The 13,230-nt window shown below is 35.4% G+C and overlaps 1 protein-coding gene across 1 annotated transcript in view; it reads left to right on the top strand.

Annotated features, from left to right (window-relative positions):
* The window catches only part of LOC120265857 (probable transmembrane GTPase FZO-like, chloroplastic), a 36,497-nt gene that overhangs the window by 6,815 nt on the left and 16,452 nt on the right, over positions 1–13,230 (top strand). Inside the window, 4 exon segments of the mRNA XM_039273829.1 lie at positions 8,540–8,927; positions 8,929–9,097; positions 9,220–9,288; positions 12,544–12,741. Coding sequence (XP_039129763.1) covers positions 8,540–8,927; positions 8,929–9,097; positions 9,220–9,288; positions 12,544–12,741 — 824 coding nt within the window.

The following is a 13,230-nucleotide window of genomic DNA, read 5'->3' as shown; positions in this document are numbered from 1 at the left end:
GACCTAGGGGGTGTTGGGGCACTGGGGCCTCACCTCGCCTTGCCTGAGCGCCTAGGCGAGCGCTTTTCTCGCTTTTTATAACACTGGATTGAATGAAAGAGTTATTTAATGGCATTTGTGCAAGGTAATTCTTGTATAATTCAGTCTTGAAGAAGAAGAAGAAGAAGAAGAAGAAGAAGAAAAAGTATTGAAGAAGAAGAAAGTTAGGGTTTGAAAGAGCTTCAGAAGAGTTGCAAGCTTTGAAAAGAACCTGGGAAGAAGAAGTAAAGAAGAAGAAGAAGAATAGAAGAATGAAATGACATGGCCTTGGGATGAATGTAAAAATTTACTTTATTAAGGTTTTTTTTATTGAATAAGAGTTGTTTGATCTTGTCTTTAACCTATTGTTCTTCTTGTTTAATGAGTTGTTTATAAATATAGTACAAGTAACTATGGGAACATTTGGTGCGTATTCAAGTTACAAACTAATTAGTGTTGTCAAATCCCTGAGATCAAGCTTTGTGTTCCCATAATTTTGGGCTTCTTGATTGGGTAGTGGCCTTTTTTAGATCTCTCATTTGATTAGCGAGACCGGAGGAGATTTTAAATTTATTTAAGATAATGAACTCAAACATATCTGTGAACATTTCTTATCTTTGTGGATGGAGAAGAATGAAGGGATCTACCAATTTAAGTCATTATAAACACTCACCTTGGGCATTGGTGGATCAGTGGATGGAGGAATAGGAAGAGAGACGAGGACACAGGAAAGGCCGGCATCAGGCATTAGTTGTCGGTGGATGGAAGGGTAAGGAAAGACACTGGTAAAAAGATGGAGGAAAAGAAGAAAAGGCACAAACTTAAGCTCACTTGTTGAAGGGTTAAGAGGGGGGAACTCTTATATATATATTGTTGGAAATATAATACCACATCGGTTGTGTGATAAAAGTGTAATGTGTTTATATATAGGTATAGGGGTTGAGCCACTAAGTCTTGAGACTTTATGGTGTAAGGCCCCTAAGCCCATATAAAGCCCATATAAGGCCCACTAGTACCAAAATATAAAATCTAACATATATATATATATATATATCTTAAGCCCATGTCACCCACTTTGGACCAAAAGGGTCTGAAGTGGGTGTTGTACCATTTGGTTGAAGTAGGGCATTGGGAGAAATGTTCCTGTTGACAAAAAGAAACTGAAGTAGGGGAAGTCCCACCCACTTACCTCGAACATGCCCTTGCTGTTTTATTTTCTATCTCATGTGCTTTTATCCTAAATCCTACAGCCACCATTTCACTAAATTATCGTCTTTCCTATTCTCTTTTCTACTCGCCCACTTTCCTTATGTATCTTAGGCCTTGTTTGTTCTTTAACTTGTAAGTCTTTTTTCTCATTTAATGCCTCATCATTCTCTTTTTAACTTTCTTTGTTTTACTGTATCTTATCTCTCCCTACCTTTATCAATTCCATCACTGTATTTTTCCCATTCCTTTGCATTATTTCCTCTATCTTGGACCTCATGCCTCTCTACCTCATCTTTGATGTTAATATTAAATAGTATTGTGTAATTTTTGGTTTTATGTTTTCAACAATTTTTTTAGAAATTAAAAATGCAAAATGTCAAATGCTTGGTTATCTTTGATCAAGGGCCATGCACACCAAACATTTATTATTATTAGATTCTTAAGAATAAATTCATTTGAACATAACAAAATACAAAGGAATCTTTTAAAAACACAAATCAAACCAACCTTGGCGATAAGTGAAGCAAGAGGGACCTAAATCTATTATAAGCCTGTAAACATTGATTCCATAAAGAAATCAAGTGAAGTTTTGATGTTCCAAAAATATTAGACGATTGACTAGGAGTCATGACTTTGGCATCCTACTTCTTTAATTATCTCAGCTTTTGCCTTTAAGTGGTTTATTGAAGTGCAATAACTTTGTAAATTTGAAAGAGGGCTGAACAAGCCAAAGTTTGATAATAACTTCCTTTACCAGCTAATTATAGTACATGATCTTAAAATTATATGGTTTTGCTTTACCTATTTCACATGAATGTTATGAAGGTAATTGGCTTTCCCAACTTTTCAGGTTATGTACAACCAGGGTTCACATAGCTTGGTGGAGATATTCGCTGTGTGTCATAAAATACAATCTTAAACGTCAGTTCCTGTTTTCGTTCTTGACCCTCTTTCATACCACTGAAATTGTTTAAATGAACACATCATGCAATGGCAATTAGTCTTGTAACCAAGGTTGCATCACATCCTGCAGCCTTTAATGGCCAATTATTTTTGGGCCTGGTTTAGGTAATTAGTTAAGCCCCAAAATGCTTGTCAAGATGTTTTGGTAATTGTACCACAGAAGCAAACATGTCGTTGTACTATCACTTGTCTTTGTGTTGTGGAAAAAAGCCTTGACTTTTGCATTTAATAAATTTCTGGTAGTGTCTTATCAAACCTTGAAAATAAGATTTTTAATGAGGCTATTATTTATTACGTTTTCTTCTGTGCCAAAATTTTATTTGGTGGATTTAGTTCTTGTTATTAATAATTTATTAGTATATGTTGAAAGAATGAATTTCTGCACTTAACTATCACTGGAATTTGCAGGTTATATATAAGAATATAAGAAATAAAGCAAGGAATAAAAACAGCTAACTTTCCTCATTACATCATTGATTATTTTATGGAAGCAAACATAGGAAGCAAATCCTGTCTATTGACAGGCTTAAAAATCAGTAATTTAACTTCGTGATTAAGCTGAATCTTCTTATTGCTCCTTGCCACTGCACTTTGTTTTTGGATGTGCCAAATGACAGAGGTTCCCACTAGCATAGGTGCAATAGCTGGATGTTGATCTTCTATCAGTTATGCTCCCAACCCAGTCAGCATCAATATTAGTTTCAATTTGTAGATATTCACACCTTCTAAACAACAATCCTTTTCTTGGTTTCCTTTAAATTTATTAGGATTTACATAGCATCAAAGTGTTCTTTTCCCGGTGAATGCATGAACTGGCTTACCTAGCTTACTGCAAATGCTATGCTCTGTCTTGTATGACATAAATATATCAGTTTCCCTACAAGCCTTTGACATTGCTTCCTATTCGGCATATCATCTTCTTGGATGATTGCAGTTTTAAGTTAGTTTCAAGCGGTGTCTTAGCTTCCTTGTATCAAAGCACACCTGTTTCATTAAGTCAAATATTGAAATATATATTTGCTTTGATTAACAAATACTCCTTCCTTAGATCTAGCAAACTCCATCCCAAGAAAATACTTCACTGTACCCAAGTCTTTTATCTCATATTCAGCTGTAAGCCTGTAAGTTATTTATTTGGACTTTCCAGTTCTGCATTGTTGTCACTTGTCAAGATTATATCATCCACATAAACAATTAGAATAGCAGCTTCTTTTTTCCCTGAGTGTCTATAAAACACTGCATGATCTCCTTGGCTCTGCAATAGCCATGACTTCTTACAGTGTGCCAAAATTTTTTTTTTTTTGTTTTTTTTAGGAAAAGGAGCTCTCAAGCTATTTATTAAAGAGAATGATTGAAATTACAAAGTTAAACAGTAGAAAAGAAACAACAACAACTGAAAGAGAAATCAACTAGAGAAAGACAATAAACTACAAGTGCATCTCATTCATAGAAAAGTGCTTCATAATCCAACGGGGGAGATCTCTGCCTTGATGGAGACTGTTGAAGTCTATATAGAGAATTTTTTGATTTGCACACTTTGTCTATCCCAAGCTTCTCTTCAAAACCAGGTGATAGAGTCATGAAATACTTCCTCTTCTAAGTCTCCATTTAAGAATGTGTCATTCACATCCAGCTGGTGTGCCCGGTTAAAATTCACAGCCAAGGATAATAGAACCTGAATAGAATTTATCTTTGCTACAGGAGCAAATGTTTCTTGATAATCTATTTTGTAGGTTTGTGCAAATTCCTTTGCAACAAACAAGTCTAACCTTGTATACTTCTATATTGTCATCTGCCTTACACTTATCGTAAACACCAACTTACACCTCGTTGCCTTCTTGTCTCTTGGCAAGTCAACAAAATCTCCCAAATTCCATTTTTCTTGAGCTCATCCATTTCCTCCATAACTGCCAACTTCCATTTTTGATCATCTGGTGCTTTCTGAGTATTTCTAAGAACAAAGAAGTGAGAGATTTTAGAGGTAAATGCTCTATGGTTGCATGAAAGTCTGTGATAAAAAAGATATTTGGCAATGGGATGATTGGTACATTTCTGGAAACCTTTCCTGATGGTTATAGGAACATGAAGATATGATAACTCAATTGAAGGTACAGAAGAAGTTGAGGAAGTAGGATTACCTGAAGTCTTTCCTGAGCCATCCCTCAGGAGATTTGATTGGTTTACTACTGGACAGTAGACAGATCTCTTTTACTTCTCTGAGTATTCCTCCAATTAGAAACCAGTAGCTCAGGAGGTTTTTGATTTTTTTTTTTTTTTTTACAGTATTTCTGCCTGTTTTTCATTTATGCTTTGGAATAATGGACCTGGATCTCATTTATTTCCAACATCTTGAACAAGTTTTGCCTAAGAGTTTCAAGCATCATGAAGGAGCAGAAATTATATTCGGTAAAGGAATGGAAGTGTTCTAAAATTCAGTTCCCTTTTCCTCAATCCCTCCTTGAATATAATTTCTGTTGAAGCAATGTTGTTTTTCAGAAAAGAGACATCCATGCTGACATGGGTTTTTCTAGTTTGAGGGGTTTAACACTTACTTTTATCCCTTATTGTTTAGAGAATAACCTATGAAAGCACATTTTTCAGCTTTAGGATCAAGTTTGGAGTGAAATTTGATGGGTATGTGGATGAAAACTGTGCAACCGAGAATTTCTATTGATAAATCTGAGTGAATCCTACATTCTGCAAAAAATTGTTTAAAACGTTCTAGGATGGTAATGTTTTTTAAAACATGGTCAGGCATCCTATTGATCAAATATAATGCAGTTAAAATAGCCTTTCCCACAAATTTTTGGGACTCGCATGGGAAATATAATTGCAGGAGCAAACTCAGTAACAGTTTATTTTTTCCTTCAGCAGTTCCTTTCTTCCTGGGGGTATCACGACAAGTAGACTGATGTCAAATCCTTTTTTCTCTTGAAATACTTCTAAAAAATCGTTGAAGTACTATGTTCCATTATCAGAACATATGATGCTATCCCTGTGTGAAAATGATTTTCAATCATGTTATAGAACACTTTAAACAATTTTTCTGACTTTAGATTTCTCATGTATCAAAAAAATCCGGGATGGTTGTGTATAATCTTCAATGAATGTCACAACCCATTTTTTTGGGACAAAGTTTCTACTTTTGAAGGTCTGCATACATCACTTTGAATGAGATAAAGTGGTTTAGAAGGATGATAAAGTTTTGAAACACAAGTAGAACAGTTACTCTTTGATAAAAAATGATTTTCACACTGAAAAGATGAACAATCCCATCCCTTAAATAAAGCAAGAAACAAATGTTTAAGATATGGAAAATTAGGGTGCCCTAGTCTATAATGGCAAAGCATAACTTGTTCATATGTAGAGTTTGAACTCATACCACTTAGACCGTGAGCATTTTTATATATGAAGGATCTCTCATTAAAATAATAATGACCATCTGTTGCGTCACCGGATCACAGATCGAGTCGCTAGGTGATGCATGGGAAAATCCACTTCGATTAATGGTGTCTTCCCCTTATTGCAATTCCTACCTTGTGAAGAGCCTATGATGGATGAGATATGATACTTGTTGAAGGGAGCTCCTAACCTTAGACTCGTTAAGGTGGAGTGAGTCTTAAGCCTCCGTAATTTGAGCAAACTTTTGCTTGCCTTTATCCTCATTTAATCATCCTCTTAAATAGAGGTTAGGGGCCTGTTTGGACAGCCAGAAATTATGCCATAACCCGTACAATATGGCATAATTTAACATTTTCTGAGAATTATGCCATATTGATTGTTTGGGTACTTATTTTAGAGTATAAAATTATGGCATAATATAGGTATTATGGCATAAAAAAATATTCCACTAAGAGTAGAATATTTTCTCATTGTAAAAAGTCTCTCTTTTCCTTTCTATCTAGCCACCAGCCATGGGCCTATCGACGGTTCGGCCAGCCTCCGACGACCGGCCGACCTCCGGCGACCGGTCACCAGTGGTCCGACCAGTCTCCGGCGACCGGCCCCCGGTCCAACCGATCTCCGGTGACACACCGGCTGTCCACCGGTGGTCCGCCCGACCTCCGACGACCGTCCACCGGCGGTCCGGCAGGCCTTCGGCAATCGACCGCTTGTCCGGCAGACCTCCGGTGACACGCCGGCTGTCCACCGGTGGTCCGGCCAACCTCTGGCGGTCCACCCACTTATTGGCTGACCTCCGACGACCGGCCACCGGTGGTTCGGCCGACCTCCTGCGACCGACCACTGATCCACCGGCGGTCCATTCGTCAATCGCCTAATCTCCGTAATTTTTTATTATTTTGTTACCCAAACACTCATTCTATAAGAATAAAATATGCCACAATTTCTGTAATAATCACTTGCACTTCCTACATAATAAAATTATGCCATATTTTTTTTATTTTGCAGCCAAACTAGGAAAACTAAAATTATGGACTACAATTAAGGACTCATAAAAATGCTTGCTAAAATAGGTTCTTCTAATTTGGAATAAAATTATTATTTCTCTTCCTTTCCTTCTAACATCCTTCTCGTGTGGCCCACATAACACCATCTCTCATCCTAGCACCGTGAATCATTTCCTCCGAGTTCTGGTCCTGAAATTTACTATGAGAATCAAGGAAAACAACATGAAAGTTTGAATCTTTTGACAGTTTAGTGACCGATAAGTGATCGTGGGCAAGTTTGGGAACAGGAAGCACAAACTTAAGATCTATTTTTCTGAGTTTAATTGAGCCTTTCCCTGCAATAGATAAGAAATTACCATCTGCAATTTTGATTTTTTTCATTACCTGGTCAAAGGCGAATATGTGGTGAATAAGTGTGGAATACAAGTCATGTGATTGGTGGCTACTGAATCAATGATCTAAGGGGAATGCTTGGAATTTGAACAGTAAGAAAGAGCATTAGAATCACAACCTGTGTGGGTCAAAGAAGCATTGGGAATCCTAATTGATGAATTGGACATCAGCTTTAAGAGTAAACCAATTTGCTCCTTTCTAAAGGTCTCATCTGCATGTGCTGAGGAGGTTGCAGAGCTGGTTCTTCCCCGAGTTTGCTGCCTTTCCAATTTGCTGGTTTGACATGGAGTTTCTAGCAGGTTTTCCGAATATGACATGGTTTGTTGCAATAATCAAACCGTGCTCAGGATTTTTCATCATTCCTTTGCTCATTGTTGTATGATGGGCAGCTTCCAGCCTGATTTCAAATGGGAATTATATGTTCTTCAGTAGTGAGGGCAGATGTTTCAGCCATGTTAGTCATCCCTTTCTTATCCAGGATAATATAACATCAGGTCTTCTCCTTACTTCTGAAAAACTTCTCCAATGGAAATCTTATATCCTGCCCTTTGCTTCATCAAACTCAACATTAAGTCCTGCCAAGAATGTGAAAATCCTACTACTTATCACAGTTTACTTATGATGATTATAATCTTCCTGGTTTTCCATTTATAATGATTAAACAAGTCTAAATCCTGCCAGAGATCCTTAAACGTATTAAACTACTTGGTTACACTGCCCTCTCCCTGCCGAACTTCTTCAATCTTCTGCTGTACATCATACATTTTGGAACAGTTGCTGACATCTGAGTACATTCCTTTGCAGGAGTAGCACATGCAATTTGCACTTATCTCTTTATCCATTGAGTTCACAAGTCATCCCATAATTAGGGAATTCTTTACATCCCACATAACATACATTGAGTCCGTCTTCTTGGGAGCTTGAGTCTCACTAGTCAGGTGTCCTATCTTTCCTCTTCCCAAAATTTACATTCGGACAGATTGGGACAATTGCAGAAAGTTTCTCTCATTGAGGTGAACAGTGGGAATTTGTACAGAATGAGAATCATTATGAAACAGGCAGGTTGGGTTGGCTTTTATAGAGGCAGTAGGAAATAACTCTGACTTCAGATATGATGAAGAAGGTACTCAGCAATGAAGGCTAAGAAAACAAAGGACAGCAAAGAAAAAAAATGTTCAGCAATAATAGCTGAGACCAAGAAGGCCACATATGAGCTCATACCATGTTGAAAGGATGAATTTTCTTCAATCAACTGAGGCTGAAATTTTCATGCTATATATAAGAATGTAGGAAATAAAGCAAGGAATAAAAAATAGCTGACTTTCCTAATTGCTAACTTTCTAGTTTACACCATTGACTATTTTTTGGAAGCAAATATAGGAAACAATTCCTGTCAAATCTTGCCTATTTGTAGCAGTAAAAATGAGTAATTTGACTTGTGATTGGGCTGCATCTTCTTATTTTCATTAGTATGTTTAGATGTGTTAGCTACTACTGCTTTAATATTTTAATCTAAATCTTTTTTTTTTTATTTCATTTTCTCTTAGGTATTCCTGCTATTGTTGCAAGGAACATGATGATGAAATCCAGGTCTGATTCTGTGTACCTTCCCCTAGTAGGAAGAATTGTACAAACTGCAAATTCTGCACTAAGTGCATCTTTTTCTGAAGGTGCTGATTTTCTCATATTGGGCAATGAGAGAGAAAATGATGTTCTCTTACATGAAAGCTCTATAACACAACAAATAAAGGTTCCTATTTTCTTCAGCATAAGTGACTCACATGGGGAAAAGCTACAACCTACTGTGGCATTAAAATTACTTCAAAGAGGTGTTTGTGGTTTGGTCATGTCATTAGATTATATGAAGCTTCTTAATATGGATGATTTGAAGCCATTTTCTCCAGTACATTTGGAAAGGAGAAACTTGCTTGATGGGATATCCAGATTCTACCCATCTTCCAGAATATGTAGTGACAAAAGAGGTTAATAAGCAAATAAGTTTCGCAGGATTTTCAAACATAAAGGATGAAGACATGGAGTTGATAGAAGCGGAAAAAGCACTGTTACATGAAGCAGTTGCTCTAATTAGCAAAGCTTCACCAATGGTGATCTTCTAATGTTAAAACATTTGGTAGTTGGAATGCCCTTCAGATGATTTTGTTATATCCTTAACATAGTTTCTGCCCTAGCTAATACAGGATATTGGTTCTTTCTATTTTGATGGTAGATGAAGGAGGTCCCACTTCTTGTGGATGCAACCAACCGGCTGACTGAACCATTTTTGCTGGTTATTGTGGTAATCATGACTTTACCTCTTCTATATTAAGAGAATGCATGCATGATTTTACTTGTATAATTTTGGCCAAATTAAAGGCCTCTGGTATCTGGTTGCTGTTTCTAGTGTTTGGAAGGTTATGATGTTTAATGCATCCTAGTCTAGCTGATCATTTGCAAGAATTTCTTAGCCAATTTAGTATTAGGTGTTGTAAACTTTTGTAATGTAGGTTTTGTATGTCTACAAATAAATTTTGATATGGCTTTCATGCATGCAGTCTGCTATTAATTTACCTTTACGTAGCTTGTTGCTTTTTCTTATGTTAACTATATGCATTTTGCTGTCATTATGAACCAATTCTGAAAATGATTACATTTTCCTGTGAAGACTTGCTGTTGTTGTTTTACGCAGTATGTGAATGAACAATTCTAGTTATTTGTGGAAAGCATAAAATTCAATCTCCATTTGATTGATGTTTTATTTATTTGTATCTTAACACTCTCAAGTGTGATGATTTATGAAATTAGTGAGTACTCTCTCAAGGAAATTTTGAACTTTTTGAAAAATTCTGGTTTTATTTATTTATTTATAATTTTTAATGTTTGCTTAATATATTAAAAGTATAAAAACCACCTAAAATTTTAATATTCACCCAAAATTATTGATTTCGTCTGTTTCCAAATATGCCATTTAATAATTTGGCTTTTAAGAGGATTTTCAAAATTACTAGTGAGTTTTTCAAATTTTATGAATTATTTAAACTTGTTCATTTAAATGTAATAAATATTGAAAATAATCTGAAAATTTTAAAGCAGGAATACATTTTCTGGTAAGATTTATAATAGACTTTCTAGACTAATTCGGAATATCTTGAAAATTTTGAATTCTGAATATTTTAAGCCAATGAATTATTCCTGTATGACCGACATGTGACTTTGCATGTTTGTCTATTCCAACCAAGTTCTGAATTTATGGTGATATGGTGTCCAGAGTTTCAAACTAAGCAATTAAGTCTTGTGACCATGATTGCATATTTAGACTGGGACTTTTTAGTATTTGAAAGGAAATGCTCTTGTCTTCTATGGCATAAATCATCAGATGCCAAATTCTGCTGTTTTATGCTTGTGTGTTGGATTTGGCTCTATTCCGGCTTCAGTTTCAGTCATCAATATTGTTTTGTACAATGTGGGAATTGGGTAACTTTTATCTGCATTAGTTTTTATTTGTGAGATCAATAGGAGTGTTCTCTTTCCCACCAATTAGTCTCCTGGATTTCAAAATTTTCCTTGATCTATTTGTTGAGACCAATTCCCGCTGCTCTAGAGATGGGAGTGGGCAAAAGGTTAATTCAACTAGAACTTTATGGCTTATATACGCCTCCCTTAAAAGGGTTTTAAAGTTTAAACTGTTGGCAATGAGCTCATATATGCACAGAATTTAAATGCCAAAATTAAAATATTATATAAAGTTGTAGGATCAAACAGTGTAATTAAAAGCGCTATGTGCTCTTAAGGCGCTAAGACATTTTATTGCCCGAGGTGAAAGGCGCCACCACAAAAGGCGCTCGCCCAAACAAAGTAAAGCGCTAGTTAATATATATATATATATATATATATTTTTTAGAATAATCAAAGTCACATGCTTCCACCAAAACACCAACCTTGTTCCATCTTCATCTTTTTTTCTTTTTTTTGCTGTTGTATGCTATCTGTTTAGACTTTAATGGCAAGTGTTAATTTTGCTACCTCTTCAAATATCTCTAATTGATTAGTTAATTCCTTAATTTAATCATTAGTTTTAAAAAATAGCAACTATCCATTTAAATCTCCTAATTTTTCTCCTCTAAATTTATTTCTTTATCAATGAGCGTGCCTTTTTAAAACCACCCAATTTTCCTCCCTCTAAATTTATTTCATACCTTATTAGTAACGGTGCCTTTTTAGAATTCCAATAAACACTAATTGCAAGCATTAAATAAAAGGCCTATATCGAGAAAACATAAGAAAAGAGCACCTTTTTAATGCCTGGGGCCTGGCAAAAAGTGCTCGCCTAGGCTTGCCTCATTGAAGGCGCCTCGCCCAGAAAGTGTTGAGGCGCTAAGGTCTCGCCTCGCCTGAGCGCCTAGCGCCTTTCTCGCTTTTAATAACACTGGGATCAAAAAATCTTTTGTGATTTGCATGCTTATTAAGTAAAGGATCAATAAATTTTCCATTCTATTGCCCTTGTAGTTGTAAAAGCATCATTTTTCTTTTTGGAGAAAGAAAACACCATGAAAGAGGCATTTTTAAATTTCAGATCATCCCTCATTTTGTGATGCAATTGGTGGTTTAGTTGGAGAATGTTAATTCATTGTTTCCATTTCATGAATCATCATAAATAATGAAAATTTGTCGTAGCATACAATGTGTTTGATGCGCTAGCTTGTGTATGTGTATAGCTTTGCAGCATGTTTGAAATGTTATTCTGATAACTAGAAAGACTGTTGACACATCAAGACTCAAAATGTAAATGAGGATCCTTGGCACATCTTGTCTGATTTTCTTCCATTTCACTTTTATGCAGAATGGTTTTTTTATGTAAAGAGCCACTTTATAATTGTAATCTGTGATCCATCGAACTCTGAAATTAAGCATCAATAACATGTTAGATTTTCCTCTATGTTTCAATTAAAGAGGTTGACCCAAATCTTCATAAAAAGCCAGCAATAGTTTTACATTCTCTCAGACTAGCATGCATTACATAAAGATTTTTTTTGGTTAAGTTTTGTAGAACTTTTCTTACACTTCAGAATGATTCTTCCAGTAAATATCATATGCACAATGTTAAAATTACTGGCATGCTGATGCGTATTGATAATTACTGCTCATGTCTTGCTGAGTCTATGTTTGGACTATTGAGTAATGTTATAAACTTTGTTTTGTATCCGTCAATATCTTAACCATAGTGATTTGGCTGGATTATGACTCCCACTAGGTGTTTTATCTATTAATTCTTGCTGTATTCTATGCATTTTACGTCTTGATGGTGTTAAAAAAAAAGAAGATAAAAATAAAAATAAAAATAAAAATAAAAAAAATAAAAAATAAAGCCTTTTGATGGCATTTGGTTATGCTGTTGAGGATATGGATTGTGTAACTGGCATCTAAAGGGCCTAAAACGATCTGTCATTGGATTTTTCTTATTTCCTGGACTTCTAAGTCAAATTTTCCAAGCATAGTTACTTGTACAGAGTAAATTTATAATGCCAGGATCTTGAATTCTTCAGAATATCTTCAGGGAGAATTTAATTCTGGGAAATCTACAGTCATAAATGCGTTGCTTGGTAGAAGATATCTGACAGAAGGAGTTGTCCCTACAACAAATGAGATTACTCTTCTTTGCTATTCTGAGAATGAATCTGACAAGCAAGAACGATGTGAAAGACATCCGGATGGGCAATTTATAATCTGCTTATCAGCACCAATACTTAAGGAAGTTAGTCCTCTTGAGCTTTTTTTTTTATTGTTTTATCAATGTTTGTTGAATATCTATTACATTCTTGTTCTTCTGCTAGATCATGTTTAATAACTGGCTTTTATTTCTATGATTGGGTTCTACCTTCAATCGCATAAAAAGTTTTCAAATACCTTTAGTTGCTTGACCTTTACAGCTACTGATAGAAGTACAAATTATTGATCACCATTTGGAAGCGAAGATATTGTTTCTTTAGTTTCTAAAATTTCATGTTATCATAGTTTCTGTGTTCTCTTGATATTGGAAATTTTGGGTTTCTTGACTTTAAAAACTTCCATTTTAATAAGTTTGTATTTGTAATCTCACCTATCAAAAAGTAATTTTTCACTTGATATGACAGTTAGAGTCTACTCCATAGCAATGCAAATACTCTGTCCATAAATAATAAATAATAGATGGTTTACCCATTTAGGTTTCTGGAAAATGGCATCAAGTGTGGTCACTTTATCA

This window comes from Dioscorea cayenensis, chromosome 7 (genome assembly GCF_009730915.1).
Source record: "Dioscorea cayenensis subsp. rotundata cultivar TDr96_F1 chromosome 7, TDr96_F1_v2_PseudoChromosome.rev07_lg8_w22 25.fasta, whole genome shotgun sequence".
Classification (NCBI taxonomy): domain Eukaryota; kingdom Viridiplantae; phylum Streptophyta; class Magnoliopsida; order Dioscoreales; family Dioscoreaceae; genus Dioscorea; species Dioscorea cayenensis.
The sequence above is the reverse complement of the archived record's forward strand: the minus strand, read 5'-3'. Positions and strand labels throughout refer to the sequence as shown.